General features: G+C 48.5%; 1 protein-coding gene and 1 long non-coding RNA gene across 6 annotated transcripts in view; one reads left to right on the top strand and one right to left on the bottom strand.

Annotated features, from left to right (window-relative positions):
- The first annotated feature begins 1,901 nt into the window (after positions 1 to 1,901).
- PAX2 (paired box 2) overlaps positions 1,902 to 27,320 on the top strand; it is an 85,814-nt gene continuing 60,395 nt past the window's right edge. For 2 of the 5 annotated variants that reach the window (XM_072869908.1, XM_072869907.1), the window contains exons 1-3: positions 1,917 to 1,959; positions 5,730 to 5,895; positions 7,141 to 7,338. In XM_072869908.1, coding sequence (XP_072726009.1) covers positions 1,917 to 1,959; positions 5,730 to 5,895; positions 7,141 to 7,338 — 407 coding nt within the window. Of the gene's footprint in view, positions 1,960 to 5,726; positions 5,896 to 7,140; positions 7,339 to 27,320 lie in introns of all 5 variants that reach the window. The other 3 variants (XM_072869905.1, XM_072869906.1, XM_072869909.1) reach the window with 2 other exon arrangements.
- The window catches only part of LOC140655407 (uncharacterized), a 191,965-nt gene continuing 176,470 nt past the window's right edge, over positions 11,826 to 27,320 (bottom strand). Inside the window, exon 4 of the long non-coding RNA XR_012043769.1 lies at positions 11,826 to 12,142. This is a non-coding gene — a long non-coding RNA (uncharacterized lncRNA). The remainder of the gene's footprint in view (positions 12,143 to 27,320) is intronic.

Raw genomic sequence — 27,320 nt, 5'->3', positions numbered from 1 at the left:
TTATGAGACAGTGGAAAACATTTCATAAAGATCTCTCAGAGATTCTTTACTTAAACCAGTTAGAAAACAAAGGGGCTGTTTCGTGACAAATAAGCGGAGGGATGAGGAAGGATGACGGAGGAAAGGAGGAGAAGAAGGAAGTACATTTCAGGTGATGAAAAACTCGCAGTCTGAAAATCAAAATTGAGCTCACAGCAATTTCTACCTTGTCTTTTTACCCCTGGTTATTACCCTAAGAAGGCGTTTCTCCTCGCTCTCTGCCACTCTGCTAGGTCAAAGCCACGTCTATTTTAGCCGTAGACTTATTTGTCAAATAATTCTTAAATCCCACTCTAGCATTAAAAAAAGAAAAAAGCCGCAGAGATGCGGGAAGTGGGAGGCTGGATTTGCTGTTATTTTCCCAAATGTGCGTGAGGGGAAACTTTGCAATGACTGAAACGGGCCCAACCTCTTGGTTCAAAGAGGTGCAAGAAGCTTGCTTTCTTTCCTTCTTTTTCTTTCTCTTTCTTTCTTTTTCTTTCTTTCTCTTTCTCTCTTTCGTTCTCGTTCTCTCGTTCTTTTTCTCTTTCGCCCTTTCGCTCGCTCTCTCGGTCCCTCTAGCCTCTATTTATTTTTCTTTCTTTTTCTTCTTTATGTCTTTCTCTCTTGATCTCTCCCCCCTCTCTCTGCCTCTCTCCGTTTCCCTTTCCCCTCTCTCTCCCCCTTTCTCCCTTTCTCTCCCCGTCCGTCTCCCACGCCAAGCCGCACACCACGGAAGCCTTGACGTGCATCGAATCCCCCTCTCCCGTTTCGCCCCGAGTAAAGTCTCCGGCAAAAAAGAGCGGGGCGTGAGAAGGGAGATGCGGCTACCGAGCCGTGTGTGCGTGCGTGTGCGTGTGCTAAACAAGGGAGTTAAAGGTCCAGAGCCGCAAGCGACAACAAAGCGGGGCTCCAGCCCCTTCCCGCGGGCCGGGCAGGGGCGCCGCCGCCCCGCACACGCGTGGCCCGGGGCGCTCCGGGGCGGGCGGCCGGGGCTCCCCCGCCGCCGGGTCCCGAAGGCGGCGGCCCCCCCGCGCCGAGCGCCGCCGGCCCGGCCCTCCTCTCCTCTCCTCTCCCCTCTCTCCTCTCCCCTCTCTCTCCTCTCTCCTCTCCCTCTCTCTCCTCTCCTCTCCTCTCCTGGCCGCGCTCGGCTCGGCGCGCTGGCGAATCAGAGAGTGTCGGAATCTATTGCCTTTGTCTGACAAGTCATCCATCTCCGGGGAGGCGGGCGGGGGGCTGAGGGCGCTGCGGCTTTTAGAGAGACACACACCGGGAGCGGAGGCTCCAGTCTCCGGCCCCGGCTCCTCGCAAGCACTTCCCACCTCGGGCGAAAGTCCGCCGGGCGCCGGATCCTCCGCCCGGCCGAGAGGAGGGGGCGCGCCCGCCCGCCGCTCGCAGCTTTCCCGGGGATTGCTACTCCGCTTTGAACTTAAATGAACTAGCCCCGGACCGCGGGAGGAGGAGGAGGAGGAGGAGGAGGGAGAGCCGCGTCCTCCTGCGCCTTCTGCCGCCTGGCCGCCGGCCGCACCTTGCTCCGGCACCCCCTCCCCGCCGCCGGGGATGCTCTGAGCCCTCCCAGCCATGACACCCGCCTGCCCCCCGGCGCCGCCAGCCCCTCGCTCCCACGGACCCTGCTGACTCCGCCGGCCCCGCCGCCCCGGCCCCCAGAGCCGGCGCAGCCCTCCCGCCCGCCGGAAAGTACTTCGCTCCCCGCTCCGCCGGGCAGGGGGGCCAGCGCACCCCGCCGCTCCCCTCCTCTCCTCTCCTTGTGTGTTTTTTTGTTTTGCTTTGGTTTGGTTTGTTTTTTTGTTATTTTTTTTCTCCCCTAAGTCTTGAAGTTGAGTTTTAGAGGCGACACGGCGGCTTCAGCCGATTTCTTCCCCTTCCTTTGCCTCCCCATGGATATGCACTGCAAGGCAGACCCCTTCTCAGCAATGCACCGTGAGTACTGGAGCCCGGCTCCTTCCGCTGTTCTCCCTCCTTCTCATCCCTCCATCCCTCCTTCCCCGGCCATTCTTCCTCACCTGACCCTCCTCCAGGTCCATCCTTTCACCGCCAGCCTCTCCTCCCCTGGCCGAACCGGGCTTAGAGGGGCGTTCAGAAGGCAGGACGGGCACCGTCGGCCCCGGCGGCAGAGCGAGGGTCCCGGCCAGCCCCGGGCCCGGGGGAAGCAGGGCTCCGTGCCGGCGGCGGGGCGGGGGCCGGGACCCCCAGCCCGGGGGGCCGGGGGCGGTGTGCGGCTGTGCCCGTGCTGGGTGCCGTGTGTGTGCGGAGGAAACCCCCCCGAACCAGATCTTCCCTCCGCAGAGGCACCTTCCCCTCGCCCTGCCGACCGCACGAGTTTATTCCGACCCGTGTCAGCCCCCGGGCTGGACCCTCTCCCTGCCCCTGCCCCGCCGGGCCGGGGCTTCCCGCAGCCCTGCGTGGCTCTAAGCCCACAGCTTCCCCCGCGGTCTGTTGCTGTTCGCTTTGACTTCGGATTTCAGTGGCAGAGAGGGGAGACGGCAGTTCCAAGTTAATGGCGGGGTGGTCGGTGGCTGTTCCGTGCTTCGGTTTGGTGCGGTTTGGTGAAGGGCTGGACTGAGGGAAAAATAGGACAATCGCACGGCTGGGAGATCTGGCGGCTTCGGAGGCTCCCGAGAAGTCACGGTCCCTCCTGGTTTATTTACCCGGTCCCCGGCGTGCATTTTAAATGCACTCCTGGCACGGAGGAAAGGGCGTTCGTGACACATTTTCACTTTAAAGAACCCTTCTCTAAAAGGGGGGCGAAGGAAAGCGAAAGACCCCTTTGCCAGGGACCGTAACAAGGAATTTTCAGGGATTTTAATTTCACCGCACGGAGGGAAAATAATTCCGAGATTTAAATTAGAGAAAGAAATACAAATAGAAAGCCGAGATCGAGAGCATCTCGAGTCAGGAAATGAATAATTAAGAGCAATTTGTAACTTTTGACACCGAAACTTTTGAGGACACGCCCTGCCCGCTGCATAAACACAAACCGAAAAGGTAAAAAAACGGAAATGCTTGAAGTTTAAAAAACCCCGATTTTGCCGTGAGAAGGAAGGCGCAGAAATACAAGCCCATGGTCAGATCCCCAACCGTGGCTGTAGGTACCTGCCTTCCTGTTTCCGAATCAATGATTTCCAGGGTACCTTGCTTAAAATGTAGGCTTTAATTTTCGAAGACCTTTAACAGAAAATAGTCCGTGCATGAGACGTTATTTTTAGTTTTCAGCGGTGCGACCTGCTTGCAGGCGCGGCTGCAGCAGTTCTGCCTCCGGTAGGCTCCGGAACATGCAGGCAGCCGAAAGAGGCGTTTCGCTCTCTCTGGTGTTTAAAACAACTCCAATGAGATTCGTGAACAATTGTGGCTTCCGATTAAAAAAAAAGAAATAAAATCAACATTCGATTTGTTCCCTAAAATGTATTTCCAGAGCTACAGACCTAGATATTAGTAACCAATTAAAATACGTACGGGCACAGAGGCAGCAAAACACTGTCCGTACGAAAGCGGTACGGCCGGCTGGGTATGTGCACACACAGACGCCGGCACTTACACGCAGATAAATACACGTAAATATCTCACTGCTCTGATCGAAATAACCTTAGAAAAGCACGGGGCAGAGCAAAACGAACTCGTGTGAAAAATATCCGGGCTGCAATAATTTGAATTATTAATTTTTAATCTTTTTTGCATCTGTTGCCTTTTAATACTTTGTAATGCGAGTTATAAAAGGTGCTTTGAATTATTTATCACGGAGTTGCCGAGGAAATTGCTGTCTTGTAACTTTAGAGGCAACATGTGCAGGAGGGCTTCTGGACAAATGAAGAAAACACAAGCGACATATACCCGCGGGTTTTAGTGGGGCAAGATAAATATCCCCCCTCCCCCCCGAAAGCCTAAATATCTTTTAAGAAAGACTAACAAAAGAACGCAACAAATAACCCCGACTCATCGGGGAAGGGATGGGGAAGCCGGCCGGCGCCCTGGCCGAGGCGGCTGGGAGGGGATACGTGGAGGTGTTACTGCAGGGGTGGGGGAGATGGAAAAAACTCTATTTCTGCGAAAGGACTTGGATCGATCGCAGGGCAATGAGAGTTTCCACTAAGTTCAGAGCCAATAAGTCAGTGTCAGAAGCAGGGGAGAAAAAAACCTCAGCGAAAATACAAACAGATCATTTTTCAGCAAACTGCAAAACGAACTAAGATCTCTTGGCGAGGAAGATACAGGAGGTTAGGGTTGTGTGAAAGGAAAGCTTTAATACAGTGTGCACTCCACAGCTATATCAGCTGGATATTCCGGAGATAGAGACGCCCAGGGAGCAGCGCCAGCGGAGCCGCACCGCCTGCCCCTGTGCAGCTCCCCGCACGCCCGGGCACCGGCGACCCGCTCCCGTCCCTACCGCGGACCGGCCCAGGTGCGGGCGGTGCACAGCCGCCCGTCCTGCTGGGTCCCGAGGGGAGACAGTTCCCTTTATGCCCGCCACTCCGTCCCTCCTGCCCGTGCTCAGCAGGTGCATACTTATTTTTTCCCCAAAGTTATTTCTCGAGATGGAGAAAAAGCTATCCTAGCAGACCTACCCGAGAGAGCGCGGGTTTTGCCTGGAAAGGGAGGAACAGCGGGAAACGGAGCATTTTAAATTCTCCCTGAATTAGATTGGGGGCGGGGGGGGAAGACGGAACCGTGCGAGTCTGGTAGATTTATTTTTTTTTTTTACTGGAGGATTTGTCCTTTAAAGATCGAAAGCTGAGGAGAGAGAGGGTCTGTCTGTAAACGAACACCGGCCGCGGGACACAGAATATTTTCTTTCTCTCTCCCTCCCTGTCCCTACATTTCTTCCCCTTTCTCTTTTTCTTGCTGAATCCCTTCAACTCGCATCCGAAAAGAATGGGAGAGGACGCGTTGCATGGGGGACATGCCGCGGGGTGCGGGAGGGCGGGGTTCGCCAGTAACTGTAATGGACAATGTGATAGAAAATCGCGGAAAGAAAATGAAAGGAGGAGAGAGGAAAAGCCCAAGAGTAGAGAGAAGGGGGACTGCGGCGGGGTCCGCCCGGAGCCGCTAAGCAGCTCAGTTCCGGAGTTCGGGAGCGCATCTCTCCCCAACTCTTGGGGCGGGCGCTGCCTCCGTCCTGGCCCCGCCACAATGGCCCCGAGAAGCCGCCGCTCCGGCGTCCCGGGCGGGGACCGCGGGAGGGAGAGGTCTCTCCGGCCCTGGGAGGGGAGACGGCGTATGGGGGGACAGTCCCCGGCTAGCCGCCGGCTCGCGAAAATTCACTCTGCCTTCTCTTTCCTTCCCATCTCTCCTCCTCTCTCTTTCTTTCTTCCTTCCTCTTTCCTTTCTTCCTTTCTCGCTCTTTTTCCTTTCTTCCTTTTTCTTTTCCTTCTCTCTTTATCTTTCCTTCTCTATCTTTCCTTCTCTCTTTACCTTTCCTTCTCTTTATCTTTCCTTCTCTCTCTCATTCTCTTTCTCCCTGTTTCCCCTTTCTTCCCCTCTTTCTCCCTGTTTCCCCTTTCTTCCTCTCTTTCTCCCTTTTTCTCTTCTCTCTCTCCCCCACGTCTCGTTCCCCCCTCTCGGCCCCCCGCCATCACCTCCATCCATCTGTAGTGACTGGAGATTTTGCAGTACGAGTGGCGAAGAATCCACGACTAACGGTGTGTTTCTGGTGTGCGTGGGTTGTTGTGTTTTTTTTATTTCTCTTTCCCCAGCAGGGCACGGGGGTGTGAACCAGCTCGGGGGGGTGTTTGTGAACGGCAGGCCCCTACCTGACGTGGTGAGACAAAGGATAGTGGAGCTGGCTCACCAGGGGGTACGACCCTGTGACATTTCCAGGCAGCTGCGGGTCAGCCACGGTTGTGTCAGCAAGATCCTGGGCAGGTAAGGAAAGAGGCAGCTCCTTCCCCTCCCCTGGGACGGCGCCGGTGCATCCCTTCCCCGCTCCGGGGTGACCTCCCGCCCCTCCCGCGGCGCCGGGCTCTCCCCGCCGCCTCCGCGCCGTGGGAGCCCGCGGCTGAGCAGGGCCCCCTCCTCCAGCCGGGAAGGACGTGCTTCACCCCCCGGCGGTGTTTGGAAACTCCTGGGAAGGGAAACAATTTGCGAGGGGTGGGCGGGAGGGCGGGAAAGAGAAGGGACGGGGGAAGAAGGAAGGAAGGAACGACAAAACAACAACAATCCCCCAACTCACAACAATCCGTGAGCGGCCTTCGCAAATACACGGGTAAACAAATAAACAACGGGGCAAATACATGAATACCCGCGGTAACCGATCGCCGCCAGATGCGGGGTGAAATATCGCCAGAGGCAGGCCGGGGGGGCCTCGGCGGCCCCGGGCCCGGCCGCTCGCATGCGGACCGGCGTCGGCAGGCGGCAGAGCCCCAGCCGCCGGTGCTGCGGTGTGCGCGCCGCCGTGCCCTCTGCAAGAGACGGGTCAGAGCCGCTGCCGCCAGCAGAGCTAACGGGGAGAGGGGCTGGAGCCGCCCCGTACGAGCACCCGCTTCCGAGGGACCGCGGCGGGGGGGCTAAACCGCGCTCCCGCACCCCCAGCCCTGCCAGCGCCCCGAGCGCGGCGAGCGGAGCGCGGCGGCGGGGAGAAGCCGGCCGGGAGAGCCGGGGGCGAAGGGTGCGAGCCCGGCACTGCCCGCTCCCCGCGCCCCCTCCCCGGCCGCCCGGCCCGGCCCCGCGGTCGGCGGGCTTCGCCTCCGGCCGGCCGCATCGGGGCGAGGGTTTCTGTTTTGCTTCCCGATCCCCCGGCCTGAAACGAGTGTGTGCGTGCAAGGCGGGGGAAGGGGGAGGCAGCGACCAGCCCAGCGCCCCTCGCTTCTCACACAGAAAAAAAGGCAGAAAAAAAAAAGGCGAGCGGGAGCGAGCCCTGGAGAGGAGAAGGGCCTCCCCCAGCCCCAGCCCCAGCCCCAGGCGGCCCGGCGCCCCGCGGAGCCGCGCCATGCGGCACCCGAGCCGCCGCCGCCCGACGCCGCGCACCGGCGGGCCGAAGCCGAGGTGGGGCGCGGGGCCGGGAGCGGGGCCGGGGGCCGCGGGGCGCTCCGAGGGGCAGCCGGGCACCGGGAGCTGGGGGACGGCGGAGCTGTTGCTGGCAGGGCAGGTCACTGACCGTCCTTTGTGCAGGTATTACGAGACGGGGAGCATCAAGCCCGGCGTGATCGGCGGCTCCAAACCCAAAGTGGCGACCCCCAAAGTAGTGGATAAAATCGCCGAGTACAAGAGACAAAACCCGACAATGTTCGCCTGGGAGATCCGGGACAGGCTACTGGCCGAGGGCATCTGCGACAACGACACGGTCCCCAGCGTCTCCTCCATAAACAGGTATGAGCAGCCCCGCAGCCCTGCTCGCGGCCCAGTCGCCTCTTTACGGCCCCATAAAACCCCTCTCGACAGCGCGGACGGCCCAATCCTCCCTCGGTCAGGTTAGATCCAGCCTGCTCCAGCCCCCCGCCCGCAGCGGGACCCCTGGGCACGGCTCGCCAGCCCCCGGCCGCGGCCCCGCGGGCGCTCCCCGGCCCCGCCGTGGCCCCCGAGCCCAGTCCCGGGCAGCGGGGCCGGAGCCGGCTGCCCCCGCCCGGGCCGGGCAGCAGGGGAGCGGGTCTGCCCCGGGGCTCGCTGCCGTGCGCCGCCGGGCTGCGGCTTGCGCCTGCCGCCTGGCCCGGGGCGGGCAGCGCTGCTGCGGGAGCGGAGGAGCTCCCCGCCGAGCAGCCCGGCCGTGCCGCGAGGTCTGGGGGCTGCTCGGGCTGGCGGGGTGACGGGCGGCGGGGACGGGTTTTCGCCTGTCCCCCCAACACCCCTCCCGGGGTGTAAGCGACCGCCAGCCTTGCCAGGGTATTGGGGCTCTGAACCGAAAGGCTGCCGTTATCCGCTGCCAAGCCGGGCTCGCAGCCCCGAGCGCTGGAGGAAGGCTTCCCTTGCACCCGCTCCCCCCGGTTCACTCCTCGTCGCTAGCCCGAGGGAACGGCTAAACTTGGAAGGCGGCCCCTTCCCCGGCTGGGGAGCGCTGCGCCCCGCGGTCCCCGCGGCTCCCGGCTCGGCCCGATCCCTGCCCTGGCAGGAGGCTGGGAAGCAGCAGGGTCGATTCAGCACTAGCGAACAATTTCCCCCGTCTCCTCCCCCAGCTGTCAGGGTGCGACTTTTGTTGGTGGAGGGACTCAGATTTGGTCTCAGGCTTGAGGCGACAAAAATAAGCATAAGACAGGCAAAAAAAAAAGGATCGATGCAGGAGAAAAAGGCCGGTGATAGATGCAGTCAGGTGCTAACACACTGCAGAGCGCTCAGGCTGTTCACATGCCTGCACATTCAAACGCAACATACATCGGATCCTCACACTTTGGCAACGCACAACACTCTTACGCACACAGTAAAACTAATTACGCTGTTTCAGTGTGATGTACGTACAGATACCTTGACGATGCCCACAGAAACACAACCTCTAGAAACAGAGTAACACAGGGGTATTTGCAAAGGGGACATACATAGGCACGAAATACCTCACCGACAGAGTAAGAACACATGATATTTTGCACGCAATCCCAAATATATGGCACTTCCCACTCAAATAAATGTATATAGGCTATATGTAAATACGCACGCAGGCTTTTGTTAGTGTCCGCATAGATAAAAACGCACAAGTCAGTATATTGGCCCTTTTGATATATAACAAGTTTAGCCAGATTTTTTTTTTTAAACCTCGTGTATTTATAGCAAGGGAAGCAAAAAATAAATAGCAGGGAAAACGCAGTGGTATTTTTTGTCTTGCGTTTTTCATGGCAGATTTATCAAAATATGTCTAATAACTCAGACTGTGTATTTCTAAATCTGGCATCCTATATAAATGGGTTTTAATATTTTGCAAATGATATGGAATTATCCCAAATCATCTTGAAAACAGCAGGTAGAATTAGCTAGTGGAATGTACCTTGGCTAAGAAAGATTCCCTCAGACACACTGTCTCTGTAATATACTGCTAGGCTACCCTAGGAAATTATCCCTGTGTGTGCCATCTGTATTAAAATGGTTATTAAGTTATGAACAGGGTAACATAATACTGATCGGCTAATTATACACCCTCCTAAAAAACCTCCAGGTCTCTGTTACTCTCTCAGTCAGGTATTGAAATAATAACAGTTTGACATTCAGACACCTTACAAAGGCAGCTGTGGAAGGACAGCCAGCTATCCCTGGGAGGAATTAAGCTGGTGGTACCAAAGTCCAGAGGAATGGCTGTGGGCTCTTTGTAAGAACAGCATATACGGACCCGACACACATGTATACTTGGGCTAGCTCAAGGGGTGTTAGCATCCAAATGTCACTGATGTCTCAGCCTGATGCCTGCTGGACCTGACGCCTCGTGTCTGGGTTGCGATGTCCCGGGCAGAAGGCTGAGCGCCAGGTTTTGCTCCCACCTTTGCTACCAGTTTGTGGCAAGGCTTTGGGGTTTTGTACCTCAGTTTCCCCACCCTGGAAATGAAAACTGATCGTTCTCAGAAGGAGGTGGGAACAGATGTCAGTTAGATTGCACTTATAAAATGCTTTGAGAAGGACAAGTGCTTTGTAGCTGCTAAGTATTACTATATTAAAGAGGCTCAGCTGTGACCCACCATGTTGGATTCATACTGCGATGGCATTTGAGTGTGTAGTCACCAAGGCACAAGAATCTTTTGGATTCATATGATTAAGTCTTTCCCCATTCCTTTTAAAAAGTCAGGCCCAACTTCCCACTGTTCACCTTTGTGTGAGGCTCCCCAAAAGTCACATCTGTGAGGAAGTGAGCCCATCATATCACAGGTCATAAAATTTGCAAGTCTGTGCTAGGGAAGAACAGGACAGCAAACTGGGAAAAAATTGCAGAGGAATAGGAAATAGCGAGTATATAGGGCCCAATCCTGGCGCCGCGGAGTACAGCGTAAGCTTCATCACTCCAGTGACTTTTGTGACTCCAGCTCACAAAACTCACAAAACACAAAGAGGGGTCTAAGTTCACGATTTAAATATACATTTTTCTCTCTGCCATTGTCAAAATACACGTACAGAATTGGGTCAATCCTTTGTAACAGCACGTCCCTTACCTGCGGTATGATCACAAATTAGAGTTAATCTAACACTCTGACTCTCTGAGCAGCTTCAGATAGATGACAGTTTTAAAAAACAACCTTCTAGAAATATCTGTCTTCTTATTTTTGCAAAATGTGGAGTTTCCAAAGCAAAATCTGCATTGTCCCCGTGTCCAGAACTGTTAGAGCTACATCCATGCGCGGTTTAACATCTTGAGAATGTGAGGCATTTACAGAAATAGAAGTTACCTATGTCCCTAGACAGACTGTGAATACTGCACTTCAAAATGGAGATGTCCTTGTACATGGAAAAAAATTACTTTTGGTTATTATAAAATTTTCTGAAAATGTATTAATTACATTTTATTTTATTTCTTTCTGGGGATTAGTCTAACATTAACAAAGGCTTTTGGGTGAGAGACTACAAAACAACGCCATTTCAGTTCCATTTTTAAAGTCTCCCTAAAACATTTTAAAAATCTATTTTCCATTAATTATTTTTTGTGATACATGAATTCTATGTGCCTACATTGCACTGATCTGTCAGTATGGCACTGAGAATATCAGGACGCTTTTGGGACGACATGTGATTCAGCATTGAGATTTATTGGAAACTTGTTCATACCAAACTCATGCAGATAAAGGCTAGATACAAACTCTGGTGAAAAACATGACTTAACTACCCTGTCAAGATTCAGGAAAAAAATTGAAGTCTTCTGCTATGTGGTAGTTTTCCTTTAATTATGGCAAAAAAGTCTAGAGAGTATACTAGTTAATAAGCAAAGTGCACCAGAACTGACAGGATCAAGACAGAGCAGTTATCTCTGGACTGGGAGCTTTCCTGCTCCCGCTTCATATATTAGGTACTACACAGTATAAACCTATTGTGTATGTGTAGGTAATACGCACATACATATACATATGTGTATATATATACATGCATATATGTAAACACACACACATACACAGTGCATGTAATTGAGAAGCAGGCAAGTGACAGAAGCTCTTAGTTCTTTGGTAAGCAATTAATGCTTACTTTAAATCACTTGAGCACCTTGCTTCTTGAGCACCCTGCTAGCCCGAACTTCTCCATCTATCATATGACTATAAACAAGTTATCTTTGGTCACTTCGGGTTAGAATATTGCAACTGGATTTAGGCACTGCTGTAAGCCTTGCAGCAGTCTCCTAAGTATGAACTTGGAAGCAGATGTTAATGAGAATTCTTCCTTTGTTTTGTGGCACGTACAGTTAGGCTAAGAACACAGGTTTCATGAGATAATAATCACCCCAGAAAAATCTTTTGAATTAGTGTACTTTAGTAGGAACAGGATGGAGCACATCATGGACACACGTTCACGGTTACGCAGCAAGTGATGCAATGGACACTGTAGTTTAAGCATTATTTCCTGCTTCTTTTCAATTAATGAATTCCTTACTGGTCCAGAAAGGCAAAGCAAAACACCCTCCCCCACAATCTGTCCCTCTATCCCAGCTGTCCTGCGGCTGGGTTCAGTACTAGGGACCCCCAGTTAGTGCTTATGCAAGGAATGCTGAAGCCAAAGCATTACGGAGTTCAGTCAGCCTTCTGGGTACGGTTTGAACCCCGAGTTCCTGAGAGTAGACCTAACTAATAACCCATGGCAGAGAACAGAGTTTAGTGGATATATTATCTCAGTCAAGCTGTTAGATGTTTTTTCAGTCTTTGCATAGGTATCGGGTATACATTAATTTCTAGTGTTAAGCACTTGGTTTGGGGAGATGTTTCCTGTTTCATTATATAACAATTGGCTAATGATTCCTGGTTAAAGTCTCCAATAATGATGTGCTTTTTAAAAATACATATGGAAAGACACACACATTGATTCAGATTATAATGACCAGTGAAATATATTTGTACACTGAAATATTATTGAGCATGTGGCCAATTTCAGTGGCCGTGGGCAGGCCTGTAGTTTAGAGCAAAGAATGGCATATTATGAGATCAGACTTCTCCTACCAGTTCTGTGATTAACTTTCTGGTTGAGGCTGGGCAGGTCACACGGACTCCTTATGAGGCTGCTTTGCCATCTGTAAAATGAAAATAACAATATTTAGATACCTTTGTAAAACTCAGCATGACGTTTTGCTAAAAATGCCCATGGAGTTCAACACATAACGAGAAAAGGTTCAAAACTGAAACGAGGTTGTTTTACATCAGCTGAGGCTTTAGCCCAAGCAAGGGAGATAGAATTGAACAGAATCTCGATTGAGGTAAACGGAACGTCTCAAGACAAACAATCAAGTCTGGCAAAAGGCAGGCGTATAAGGACAGGGGCTGTGTCATATGGGGAAGAAATCAATGTTATGCAAACAGAGCCTTCTGAGTCACTCTCGCTAGCCTCGCTTGAGAATTTCCCCAAAGCACACCCTGGCCAAAGTCACTGGTGACTCTCTCCCTGTCTTTCCTACCGAACAAATCTGGAATTCTTGGAGGACAGGTAATGAGTCTAGGGAGAAGTTGGAAGAGTGCAGGGTATCTCTAATGGCAGCTTGTTCATAGTGACCAAAAGTAGTGACAACTGCATGGTCTGCAGTGAACACGGGGGGAATTACACAGTTTTAACCGGCAAGTGTGTGTGTCACAAACCTATCGCCGGCATCAGTATTTAGTAGCCACATGTGAGTTTTCTCAATAGAGAGGCCAAGGATTAGACTGGCCGTGTAGACTGGATTAGCCTCTGACTGACAATGGGCTGGTGCAAAGCAGGGGTGAAGAAAACCTGTCCGGCAGTACCCAACAGAGTTTACCAGGTCTTGTAATGTGGCACTTCTTAGTGTGCATAGAAGAAACTCGGGATCCTAGCAGGGATCCTCTCACTTTGCTGATGCTGAGTCTAAGGTTCCCATGCAATTTCCTGCATCAGGGGATGCTCTCAAGGTAGAAACTTCTGCTGCCAGTTGCCTTCAGCTGAGCAAAGAATGTGGTCGGGTCACACAGGGCTTTGTTACAAGGAATATACTCCTTTAAATTCAGATTCTTTTCCATCAGACACAAACCTGGTATTATCTTCTTTTTATCATTGCAAATAAAGGACAGGCTCATAAAGCAGAGGTTACAGACAATGTTACTGCAGCTGAAAGAGTAAATGAATGCTCACAGCATTTCTCTTTGTCTTATTCCTCATATCTGGCCACTGGAAGGTTGTATGGTGGGAACTACAATAAGCTAGCCGCATTTTTTCTAATTTTCATATTGCAGAGATATTAGCTCAACAGAGGCAGTTAGCAAGTAAAATTAGTTGTGCCTGGGAAGTTTTGAGCTCCCTGTTCTGTGAATCTCGAAGTTCAGAACCACATCGGTCTCTTTATCACCCAAAAATCCCAGCCCTTCCTTTTTGTATAGATGTACAGAAACCTTTATTTTTGTTGGAAGTTAAACATTTTCAAGCTTTTGCATCTAGTGAATGATTGCTGCATTCTGCCATAGAGGTAGCTGCATTTCAGTGCTGGGTGAATGAGTCTTAGGGAGCTAAACCTCATTTACCAGAATCACTATTATGTGAAAAACTCATTTGACTTTGGGAGAAAAGAGGAGAAAATATAAGTGGCTTGGCCAAGCAATGACGAAGTGGTGAGAACAATATAGTGATCTGAAGGGCACAGTCCCTCCAACAGGAAAGGAATTATTCACGTTTAAACAAAGCAGCATAGCCAGGAACGAAGGGAGGGAAATAAGAAAGGAAACATTTAAATGGTAGCAGAAGGAATCTCCTGATAGGGAGGTCCATTAAGTTGTGGAATTGCATCCCACAGGAATTCCTGATTTCTTGGAATATATATAACTAGATGGTATTCATAACAAGCAAACATACAATAAGAAATAATCTTGGCGTTGGCTAAAGAGATAGATAATGCCCTAGCAGGCCAGCTGGACCCTTTATGATATGATGACATGATGCATACAAAACAAAGTCGTGTTTTCAGCAGTATATCAAATATCCAAAAAACCCCGTCTCTGATTCTAAAGCCCATTCAAACAAAAGATTTCCATATTACTTTAATAAAAAGATATGACCTCAAAACAGTTGAACAAGACTGAGCTTCACTTAGATTAACTTGCCATGGTCTTTAATTAAGGCATGTTAAAATTCAAATGGAGTTCAGGCTCGCTACTTACAATCAGGAAAATATTTAGGGATCCCATTTTTGGGGAAGGTCTCTATAAATGGAAAGGTAGAGGCTTTCAAAAGCATTTGTTGTTGTCCTGACATCTCTGCAGCTAACTAGGGCTTGAGGAAATTCCATCTGTGTGTAGATGGCTGCGATGATGATTACTGCTCCTGAAAGCATCAGAAAGATTTGAGTTTTTCTCTCAATCATTCTTTAAACTGAGAGCTAGCAGGAATGAGGATTTTTCCACTGTAATCCCAATTAATCTACTGAAGTCTACACACGCATGGCCATATTTACCAGTCCCAACTGTTTAAAAATGCCAAGGCAGAGCCTAAATCATGCAATTGGCATAAAAATAATGAGTACTTGTAATACAATGTGGGTTTGTTTCTACTTGTTTTCTCTTTTCTACCCTAAATTTTTAAAGGGATTTGGATACCTAACTTCCATTAAATGACTTTAAAAACACCTTAACAAGGCAGTCCTTTGAGACTTCAGAGAGCTGACAGGCCCCTTTTCAAGCCCCCACAAGCACTGGAAACATACTTTATTAAATGAGAACTGAAATTCTCATGCTATCATTTGACTAGAGGAGCTGGAAAACCCACAACAAACACCGTTAGCCTTGTGATGAAATACTAGACAGTATGATATTCAGCACTAGCCTCCAATTTTCTCTAGTGCCAGTAACTGAGAGCTGATTTTGTAGCACTTATATGGCTATCTACCCAGCTGAAAATCACAAATGTAATCACTTGGTTTCCAAACTCCTCAGAGTGCACTTACAAATATTCATTTCCAATCAATTTGCACCTGCTAATATTTCTCAACGCTCACATGTGATGGCAGAGTCAGAAGCAATGCTGGTGCTTACTATTTCTATTGCAATAGCATAAAGAGGCTCTGTGCATAGATCACAGCCCATTGTCCAAAACAGGCACAGCGTAAATAGGAATTTCTTTCGAGAGGTTCTTTTAGAAAATCAGCACATAACACGCGTCTTTCTTTACGCCATCCTCTTAGCTTCTACTAGGTTCATAATTCAGACAGTCCTCAAGGTTTCAGGGATCCTGAAACAAACATCTTTGTCTGTTATAGGAAATGAGATATCTGGCCAGGGCTCACCCACCAAGCCCAAGCCTAGGTAAAAGGCAGAGCAAAACTGGAGACCCCTCTTCTTCGGGCTCATATCTGACAAGACGGAGGCTGAACACTAGCTAGACTGCGACAGCCTCCCCCACTCTTCCCCGATAAGTAGGCATATAAATAAATAAATAAATGGCATCCTAACTGCACTGAGAACTCAATAAAACAATCACATCAAATATGAGGAGGTATAAATCTCATGTCTGCACAGGTAACCCACTCAATTGCTTTTATTATGGCTCAGCCTGACTCCATTTATTACCATCCGTGGCCTGGGTGAAGGATGTTTGCATGGAGGGTGGTCTCCTGGTGAAATCCTATCCCTGGAGCAGTGACAATCAGCCCATACAGAGGTGGATTTTGGTGGGGAGACCAAAGGCAGATCCATCTGTCTGCATGAAAACCAATCAATAACCCTGCAACTAGACCCCTTGTCGCTGGGAAATGGACAACACAATAGTTCAATCCTGGAGCCATAGGAGAGGAATAGCTGTGGTTGGGGTGTGAAGAATGACAGGATGTATGCATGAAGTGTTGGAGACATATGGACAGAATATATCTGTCCATTTAGATATTGAGGAGGAGTGATGGGATAGGAGGAACGTAGAGGGTACATTTATATATAGAGTAGGCAAATTTGAAAGGTTGATGTGTTCAGAGGTGGGTATGGGGAAGGAAAAAGCAGAGTTATATTGCGTTTTTTTATAGGACATTTATATGGGCACTGTGAGTGCAATGCAGATAGGTACCTTTGGGGAAATGCGCCTGCTGGTTGGATGCTACGTATATCGGTATATGGCAGGGAACATGTCTCTCTGGGCAGGCACATAGATGGTGACACAAAATGCTGGTAGGCTAAAGGAAGCATATGCGGGAGTTCATTGTGGTTGGGGAAGGATATTCCTTTGTCCTCTGTCTGGCTTGGGATTTATGTGTGTACCAGTTTTGACAGAGAGGAGAAAGAGTGATGTGCCAAAAGCCTGAGCTAACGGACTGTGAGTTCACAGATACGCTTCCCAGAAAATGCTATGTATGAAACATTTACCCAAACCTCACTGTTAAATCAGGAAGGGAGATTCTGGTGGCTTGTCTCTGCCTGTATGAAAAATAGAAGTAGGACATTTCTTGCTGCTGTCATCCCCTAGCTCTGCAGTTCCTGTAGTGTTTCTAAAATCTGTGCAGCATATTGTTCCTCAGGCTTCTAGCAACTCCCCCAACACATGCACACATGCATACACACAGAGATATGCTGGAGTTTGCCTTTATTAATTGTTCTCTCCTGGGGGCCAATTTAGTTTTATTCCTTTGGCTCCATTTTGAACAGTTCCTCTTGCTTCCAAGGTAAGCACCCTCCCCTCTTTGCAGGGTCCAAGGCACAGGGTTAAACTTCCATCTCTGGTTGGGAGGCAAATTGCATCAAGAATAGCTATCAGCTCTGCTCAAAATGCCCATCACTGGATTTCAGTTGAGAGGGGTGGTATCCATGTTTTGCAAGGCAGATTGATGTCTGTTCGTTAATTTATAAAAGGAAAAGCAGAGACTACAACCAGTTGACAAAGTCACAAAAGAAACCCTCACATATCTGTCAGACAGGGTGCCCTGCACCGCCTCTAGTTTCAGGGTAGTTCGGATGGTTCTGGCAACAATAACAGTCCCCATTTCTTTGGTCAGGGAGGGTTGATATCCCAGCCCTTTGATTCCCGGAACTAGTCCTCATTTTTTTCAAGCTGGGCTGAAATATGAGGGCAACCTCATTACCCCACTGCCCATTTTCAAGCTCTCACTTTAACATTGCGAGAGTATTTGGGCACTAACATTTGGGCACTTCTTAAAGGGACTACTGCCTTTCAACATATTCATGTTTCCCTAAAAATTCTCTTAAGAAGAATTTTTGGTCATTTGCCTTAACAAGAAAGACCGCAGCACAATGTAGCTATGTAGTAGTGCCTGCTGTTAATATTTGCCTAAATTTAGGCCCTTTCTTGGTTGTTTAAATTTAGACTTTAGAGCTTGAAAAATTATACATTTATACATAAATTATACATACACAAAAATACATATACACTTATTTATAAAACCAATAGGGAAGGGAGGAGATGTAGAAGAGAAGAGGAAAAGAAGGAATAATATTTCTGAAGAAAAGGAGATCATGTTTGCAAACTGAGTGCATAGGGGAAGTGTATTTCTGGGACGTGCTATGTACAAATGGGCCAAGGCTGTGCAAGCAGAGGCAGAGTGGAAAATGAAGAATGTCATAAATTCCCTCTCCCTTCGGAACAAACAGCAAATTCAGAGTTTTGAAGAGACAATGTTTGTGGTGCTGTCTCTGGCAGACAGACAGCCACAACACCAAGCTTCCAGGGCGGGTGGAGAGCACAGCTGGGTGGGGCTGGGGGAGGAAAGGGCAAGAGATAAGGATGGAGTGAAAGGCTAAGGCAGATTCGACTTGGATAGCATCAAAACCAGACCTGCTGTGGTTTTACAGAAGGCAGTCTTGGCCACTGTGCAAACAAGATGCAGAGAGTCATCCAGTATTGACATCGAACTCCCTTATGTGGCTTTAACAATTTCAGGCTACATGTGTGCCCGAGGCGGGGGTCTGTGCAGCAGCACAGCAGCAAGGATGGGGACAGAGCAAGTCTATCTGGCTGTGTGCGGATTCTTGTGAGGTGCACAAGCTGGAGAGCAGGGAGGAACTGCATGGGTGAGTTTGTATGCTTGCCCATGAGAGAGCACGTGTAAATTTGTAAAAAGATGACTGCCATGATTCTAACCCCCTTTTGCAGATTACATGAATGTTTGTGACCTGCAAATATTTAAAGAAAAATACATGCCTGTGGGTGACCCCGCTATGGGTCTTGGTGTCCAGCAGGCAAAACTGGCAGAGCTGGTGGCACAGGGAGACATGAAATGGAAGGGAGCGTGGCCCATTTCAGGTGGATGTGTATACAAGGAAATGCCCCTGGCACAGTGAAAGGCAGGGGATAAAGTGATCCTGGGGAATACAGTCTTTAGAAGAGTGCAAGAAGAGGGTGCCAGCCCTGTAAACGAAGCCTTTGTACTGCTTAGAGCACCACCTTTCCAAAATGAAAGCACCTTCTGCACCATTTGAATGTGCTCCTGGATCATTCTGTGCACAGTGAAGTAATTTGAGCATGGAAACCTGGGTGCATTTGTGCAGATAGACTGCTGAGTCTCTATTGTTCCACCAGACAATCTTCTCTGTAATGGATATTTGGGCGAGACATGCCCTGTACCCCATGACATGTGCATGCGGAGGAGCGTGGGCATATCACTAGGGCAACATGTCCAGCTGGGAGTATAGACTTATAGGAAGTAGGTATTACTGGTCTGTGTAAGAACTAAGAATAGTCTTATCCATGGAAACAGTGTCGTTAACTCTGCAGTTACATGCAGGGAGTCATAGGGGCAAGCAAAGGCACGGCAATACACATCTTGGGAAGCCTGTCAGAACCCCCTAGTTTTGTGGGGCTCTGCACAGGATTCTGCGTGACTGCTTCCCAATGGCAAGGCAGTCGTGTGAATGCACTGATGAACTGTGGCTGTGAACAGATGCATGGGGGGGGGGGTCGTAGCAGTGCTCATATCTTTGTCAGCAGTTCTTTTGGGTAGACCTGGGGATAAGGTGCTATGGCAGCCATAGCACCAACATGCTGAGGAGAATGCAGCTGGTGAGACGGGCAGCATCAGTAACACAAACACGTGTGCGAGTGTGCATACAATAGAGTGGCATCTGCTGAGATGTGTGAACACAGAAGGTGTATGGCAGGGCGGGTACACATATACACAGAGATGCCACGTACAAATGTGGGGACATGTGCCTGTTGGGGGTACCTAGTGCATCTGAGGGAATGAGGGGTGTATATGGCATAATACATTTGTCAGGGAGTGGATGTGTGCTAGTTCATCTGATGCATGATGCAAGAAGGGGATACCTGGGGATAGTGGGGGCAGAGGGGGTTACGCTAAAGGAGATCTTTGTAATGATAGCCATAGTTTAATGCACTGGACTCTGCCCTCCTCTCCTCTCCTCTTCCCTCCCCTCCCCTCACACTCTTCTCCTCATTACCCAGGTTATCTTGTTTGGGTTAAGAGGCCAATTTCAACAGACTATAATTGAAGAGTGAAGAGAATCTGATAAGATAAGGAAGGGACATCATTCCTCAAGGGATCAATAGAGGTTTCATGTTCCTCCTTCCCCTGCTGTGTCCCTAACACGCTAACACTCTGTGTCCATGGGCCTGGTTTATTTGCTCTGCTTGTCTGCAAGCCAGGGAAGGAAGCGTGGGAGTAGGAGGGGCTGTAGCCCCCCTCTGCACACAGCCAGAGCAGGGGAGGGGGCGTAAGGAAGGGACAATGGGGGCACCAGCGGCGATACGGTCCCCTTCGGGGGCCAGGAGGAGGCAGGGAGGTGACAAGCCTGATGCCCTCCTGGCTCTGGCAGGGGCTCGGGCTCACAGGGGAGGTGTTCACCTTTGGCCTTTTATCTTGGCGTTGTGCTCTGCAAGGAAAGGATATTGATAATTTGTCTAGATTTAGACTTGCTTTTCCTAGTGTCCCCCTGCAGACAAGCTCAAAGCTTTTTATAAGCACTCACGGGGCGACCTCTCAGGGCCCCTCAGGGTGAGAGAGGTATAATTACCCCTACCACAAGGAGGGCTGGTAGCCGCTCCTGATTAGGTTTATGTTAGGATCTGAGGTTGAGGCTTGACGGCCCCAGTATCTCACAAGCCATTCTCAGCAGGTTTTGGGACAAACCAGCATGAGAGGAACCCCTTAAGAAACGCGGAGCTGCCTCAGCAGTGAATACGGGTCCCTTCATGGCAGGGCTGCCAGGGCTCCCGTGCTGCACAGGCAGAGTTTGTTCCACTTCTGCCTCATGCCCCTTGGCAGGAAGATGTGTATCTCACAGAAGCAATGTGAGATCCACACAAACCCCTGCGGCAGGGATCAGGGCTGCCTGGCGCGCAGGCAGCCGGGGCAGTGCAGAGAAGTCCCTCCGGGAGGCCCAGCCTCTGGCATCAGGCGAGCGCTGCGGGCACTCCCCCGTTCCCGCGGCCGGCGTAGGGATGCTCGGACACGGGGAGGTGAGCTGAGAGGCCAGCACAGTGCAGGACCCAATCCAGATCCCATACAACAGGGCTGGGCAAGTTTCTGGAGAGCTTGAGACACAGAGGGGTCTGGGGCTGAGATATCTTCTTCCAGCTGATTTCTCTTTTATTTTTAACACCCAGAGAAACAGATGCTGAGAGCAAGTCAGTCATGCAGTGAGCATGTGGCAGAGTTGGGAATACAACCCAGATCCCCTGACTCCCAACCTCAGGCTTTAACCACTAGACCATGCTTCCCTCTAAGCCACCTTGAACTTTCCTCAGTGAGGATGGGGGCTACTAAGCCTCTGTGGGCTGCAGTTTACCAAGCTGTCAGGAGTGTGCTCACTGGACCGCCTCACCAGAGACAGCCTTCCTCACGCACGCTAAAAAAGTTGAAAAGAAATTCATTTCATGGCCGGTGGTTGCTTAAAAAAGGCGATTCCAGCATATGTATGTGATAAATGTTAACTGTGCATTAATCGCATTAAAGAGGACCCTATAAACTTTTCATTTCTAATTAAATTCTGGCCGGTGATTCTGGCGAAGCCAGCACACTCCGGGCCTTTGTTTATGTGGAAAATTAAAATGCAAATACAATGGAATTTATTTCCATTACTAGAGTGATATGCTGGGCTCCTCTGTTTAACAGCCTCCAATTATTTTCAAACAGGTCTCTCTCTCTCTCTCCCCTTCTCTCCCTTCCTCACTCCCTCATTTTTTCCCTCCCTCTATTACCCTGATGCTGCTACCCCAGTGTGAGGGGTGGGAGCTGGTAAAGCAGTGGGTGGGCTAAGGATGGTGTCATCTGTTCAAGGTCAAATGCAGGCAGGAGTACAGAGGAGGATGGGGAAAAAAAGTGGGAGAGCACAAACAAGGAGGCAAGGGAAGTAACAAGGCTTCAGCTAATGCAAGGAGGAGTAAGGAGTTACCTGTTAGCAACCTCACTGAAAAATATAAGCTAAACTCACTGGCTTGCTAAATGCCAGGCATATAGATGACCTGACTGAGAGAGGTCACGGGTCTTTCCCTGATGGGATATTTTGGTGAGAGGGTACAGTTGAGAGCTTTCTCTGGAAGTTTTCTGGATCTTTCACAGCCTTTTTCATAGACTTTGTCTGGATGTGACTGCTGCTGGGCCAAATCCTGATGGCTGAGGAAGCACAGAACAGGCCCAATGCCAGACACATTGCCCGCGCAGAGCAAATAAATCCATGAGGCAATGACACATAATCATCAGCTGAAAAATAACTGAACTCTCTTGTTCATTTCCAAGGGACCAAATGTGGCTACACTGTCTTAGGGCATTAGCGCACAATATCCACACAAGTCAGAAGCCATTGCATAAACCCAGAGATTCATTGTACGTTTAAAATTTCTTAGCACATATATTTACTGCTAAATGCTGCTGACATAGAATCCCATTCTTTCTTACATATATAAGAGACCCAGGTCAGTTCAGACATGGGAACATCGTCGGGCAGTCACACACAGATCAGAGGCATCTGCTAACTGACACAGATGCCCTTCTATGCGTTGATATAGAAAGTCACACAAGAAGACCCCTGCAAAGGCAAGTGTGTCTTTCACTGTAGATGTATGTAGTCATTTATAGATCTCTTCACAGACTCAGTTAAATCTATCTGAAACTGCACAGTATAGTCTTGCATATATTTGTGAAGAAACCTAGGATATGGAGACTCACCCAAAAACGTAACTGAAAAGTCTTAGCAAAACCCCTGAGTGCACCAGAAGATGCACACACATGTAAACATATTCACAAAGTCTTAGAAATACGCTGACACACACACACGGTTATTCATATGTAAGTGGCCACAGACCTTCAAGCACGCGGCTGAGAACCAGGCAGACGTGCCACCCGGTGTGTCACTCACATGCGAGCGGCATACCCTCAGCTCACCCTGCTGGCAGGGAGAGCTCGGGAGCCAAAGGGATATTCTTTTAGTGCATGTGAGCATCTTAAGGAATCACCTAGTGTAAATGATCCTGCCCCAGCCGAGACAGGGAAACAGGAGAAGGACACATTCACTTACAACACTGAAAAGAGGCCATTACCAGTCAAACAACCCAATCCCTGACATCATTATTCAATACACAGGAGCCCTGAAATGCACACTAACTCAATCACAGAGACACACGATTACAAAATAATACTGATGGAATCAATGAGACAGACATGCGGTCATACAAAGCACACCCACCCCGGTGTTAATACACAATAACAGTCGCCCAACAAGCGAATACAAAACAGCCATTCACGACCACAATGGCAAAACACGAGGCCCGCATTATCAAAGGAGACTTGAAAACTCTGGCAACAAAATGCATCCTTGCCAAAGGGGGCTTAGAGCAAAACTTAGGGTGTGGGCAAAATCTGGCTGTTGTCAGCCCAGAGAGTAACAAATAGTAAAAGCCTCAGCAAGGAGTGCGCCGAGCACGTTCATGTCCCAGTGAGGCTGGTGGACCCTCAGGGCACTCAGGACCGTGCAGGATTGTACCCACAGCCATCGAAATAGACTGATCCATTGAAGTGATACCTTTGCTCAGTGACCAAAAGCATCATGGGGTCACTCTTAACACAAGCAGGGGTGGTGCATGACATTCAAGACTCACCCTAACGCAAGCCAACATAAGGAAGCAAAACCTACTGAGTATCAGAAATGCAATGCATCCACGCTATGAACGGATGCAAATGCTGTTCAGCACCCAAAGCCACAGAACCATCTCACAGACGTGCCTCTACAAAACAGCCCAATCCTCTTCCCAAACCATGGCAGCACACCCAAATCTATCACAGCGCTAGTGTCTTTCCCCTTCAGAGAGGAAAAAAGTGCCCACATAAAACATGCTTATAATGCCACGAGTAATCGACCTTCCTTGCACCTTGCAGACTGTGCCAGAGGATGCTAACCCAAGCGCTTAACACAAGGCCTGAACGGCCGGCTTTTGCAAATCCTGCATGATCTTCCTGGGAGGGAGACAGGGGAACCGGACTCTAAGTCCTTTCCCTGGCACAGCAGGCATCAGCTCGTACTAGGTTGCGTGCACAAGAATATGCCGTTATTGAAAACGCCAGCAAGGCTAGGGAAAGACTGCTGTCAGTTGTGTGTGCCTGCGTGCGTTGTGTGTACAGGAATTCCCCTTCCTCTACCAGGTGCCGCTGCTTGTAGCCATTAAAAAGCCCAGGTCCTCATGCTGGGTGTTCAGTGAGTATTGATTCAGTCTGCAAGCAATTTTAATATTTCTTCAGGGACTTTCCAGCAACAGCACAAGTCATTAATTCACCCTCCCAAATTGCTTATTCAATAGCAGGAACATGGCTCCTGAATAAAGTCCCAGAATTTATGTGACTCACATGAGTCAGGAGGTCAAACAACTGTTATGGAGCGAAGTTAAAAATCCAAATAAAATATTGACACTTTTTTGGGGAGTGGGAGGAGGGGGAAGGGGGGAAGGGAAAGAAAAGGTATTTAAAATAGGGTTTTGTTGCAATGCCCCCAGGATAAAGAATGGAAAGAGATTGAAGACAAGTTGGAGTTTGTAAAATCAATGGGATTTATTGCATATCCGCTTGGCATTTAATAACTCCTTCCTTTCCACCTCCCCCTCCTCTGTATGTACACGGGGGAGATAAACTCTTCAACAAAACTACAAATAGCCAGCCACAAAGTACACAGATGGACACCCAAACACCAACACACGAAGGCAGGCATGTGCAGGAATGAATATTACTGTAAGGCAGTGGCATAGCATCAGAAGATCCTCTCAGGACCCAGGGTCTTGACTGAGCTAGACAGAGCCCATCACATATGGCATTACATATGCGCATGTAGTAGCAGTCTATGTCCACAGTCTTTGTAAAAAAAAGATGGGAGGGGAAACTGAGGCACAGAGTGAATTAAAAGAGCCTGCTTAGTCGCAGTCCATCAACAGGGCGGCTGGATCAGGATCCCGGTCTCCTGATGCCCAGTTAGTGTTTTTGCTGCTGAAGGATGCTGCCTTTTACGGGAATGAAAGCACACACAGTGACTGAGATCAGACCGCAAGAAGGCATCCATCTCACAGGAGGGACGCACAAACCACACAAGAAGAAATGCATCCACAGACACCACGCAAGCCCATCCATATGCAGATAGATGCACACACAGATACAAATACATACATGCTTTTACTGAGCTTATTGCTATTCAGAAAGCACTGCAGCCAGATTACACGCAGAAGTAGAAACATACCTGCAGGCAGACATACATGCAAATGAATGTGCGTGCAAATACACAAGCACATACACGTACACACTCATACATCAGTATAGCCTCATACAGCTGTATATCCACACCGAAAAAGTCACGCAAACTGATGTGTTGCTACAAACCTAGATTTTACTTACAGTGGTATCTTTTTAGCTAGCTGCACATAAATGGATGCCCGCGCACACTCAAATGCATTCTGCACAAGCATATTAATATATAGGACTGTCTCCTTATTATATTATACTGGTAACTGTTTCAGTGAAACTATGCTAATTTTCTACCAGTCAAAGATCTGAGACTGTAGTAGCCGTCAAACAACATTTATTCATTAGCACTAACTCCATAAAAAACAAGCACACAAAAATATAGCCTAACCATCTAATCAAATAGTACTTGATGGCTTGGGATATTTAAGTGGGCTTTCTTTGCTTTGTTTGGTTTGTTGTTTGTCTGGTTGACTTTTTAGCAAAGATTTAGGGCAGGTGCTTTCTCTGAGTTGAGATTTTCCAAAAGGCAATTTTTCAAGGGCTTTTTTGCATTGTGGTAAAAATAGTGTTTGACAACATTTTCCTCCTAAGATGTCTTTTGACCAAATACACAGTGTGGTTTTAAAATTAAGCAAGGTACTGAAAAGTTTGAAATTTCCATAATGATGCTTTAAAAAGATTAATATTTTTACATTAAAAATATGCTTCTGTGTTATTTCTAAGATTATTTTGTTCATGATTGATTTTGCAACTGCCCTTTAAAAATGGCAAGATAGAATCTTTGGGCTACCTTATGCTACCTCCTGTCTTCTTAGACTACAATGTATTCAAGAAAAAATGTAAAAGTAGTATAGCTTTTTAAATACCATTGCCTATGTTCCTCTGTACTCTTCCACCTATGAATCTTGATTGCATCTGATCTTGTCCAATCTAAGTTAGATCAAAAAATGAAATACATGCTAATGTACAGCTGGAGGTATTCCGATTCATTAGGTGAACAAGTACTTAATTCAGATTAAGGGGACCATGTTTTGAAATAATGGAACTGGATAAAATAACTGAAATTATCTAGAATATCCTGATTTTCAGAAAGAATATCTTGTAATTTGCAATACAGTATTGCACTGCAAATCCTAAACTGTAAAATTTGAATAATTAAATATTTATAACTCAGGTCTTCAGATAGTGTTAAACAATTGCTCCTCTTCTGTGTTTATGCCAGCTAGTGCCTGGCTCAGTGTGTCAAGCTCTGGACAAATCAGTCTTAGAGCTCACTAAAGCTCATGGGGAGAAAAGGTGCCTGCATGGGGATGTTGGGATGAGGAAACACTTGTGCGTGTGGGAGGATCATTTAAACTGCTGCTCTTGGGAGGTTGTTTGTCAATTTGGAGTTGTTGAAGGAGTCTCAGCTGAGATGGTTTCATTGACAGGGAATAGGCAACAGACTTGTTTACACAGGGGCAAATGAGAAAATTAATCTGAGTTAACTTTGCAAGTGCATTGGTTAAAACCATTAAAACATTGTTCGGATGCTCATTCAAAATTTGACTGTCCTAAATTGAATTTAGTTTACTTCATTTCCAAAGTGAATTAAGCTAAACTAAATTAAAGCTGCCTTAATTCTAAACAAGGGAGTCAGAGGTGTAATGTAGTTTAACTAGACCACTTTAATTTCACACATTCAGTTAATTCAAATTAGTTATTTTGCATAGGTAAACCCTTAGACTCCTAACTTCTGTGGACAGAGACTGTATTTATACAGGGGCCAGGAAAAGGGGACCCAAAAGTCCAGTCTACTATCAGCCATTGTGACTGAAACAGAAAAGGATAGAAAGAATAGGTTGCTGAAGGCCCACAGAAACCCGTAGCTCTGCAGTTAATCGGATGGATGCCAGATATTTGATTTAGAAATAGAGCAGATCTGCACTCACAAACTTAGACAACTATGCAAATGCACACACTGGTATGGGCCTTGTCATGCAGGAAGGTTCCACATTAATTATATATCAATATTCAGACATGTTAGATATTACATAATGGATATTATAGTCTTGTTACGGATGAGTACTAGGTCATTGTGACTTATTATTTGTAATAACTGTGCTTGGTGCTGTACAAAAACATCCATATAGCTAGCTGTTGATGGTTACAAGCCGCAGATCTCAACAGCCTATTTGCCCATTAAACTCTGTTAAAAACTGTATTGGTTGAATAAATGTTTATTAATTCTTTGTGGGGTCTGAATATATAATATGTGACCCAAATGTCTAACTCCATATAGCCACAGTTATAAATACAGACCTATAGGCAAAGATAAACAAGTACACACATTGTATGATAAATTAAAACATTAAGAGACAAATGCTAGTGCATTTGCAGACATAATACAGATACATAAACAAACACGTAGCTCGTATTCTCTAAACATTAGACCTGATAGTGACTTACCTGAGCCATGCAGACTGGCTACAGAGTTGTCCTTTCATTATAAAAAGATGGCTTTGTCCTATAAATATGAAAACTCGACTATTTTCTTTGGGGATGGGCACTGACTTTATCCTGGGAACTTATGTAGCAC

Source organism: Ciconia boyciana, chromosome 8 (genome assembly GCF_034638445.1).
Source record: "Ciconia boyciana chromosome 8, ASM3463844v1, whole genome shotgun sequence".
NCBI lineage: Eukaryota > Metazoa > Chordata > Aves > Ciconiiformes > Ciconiidae > Ciconia > Ciconia boyciana.
Note: the sequence above shows the minus strand (reverse complement) of the source record. Positions and strands in the feature narration are given on the sequence as shown.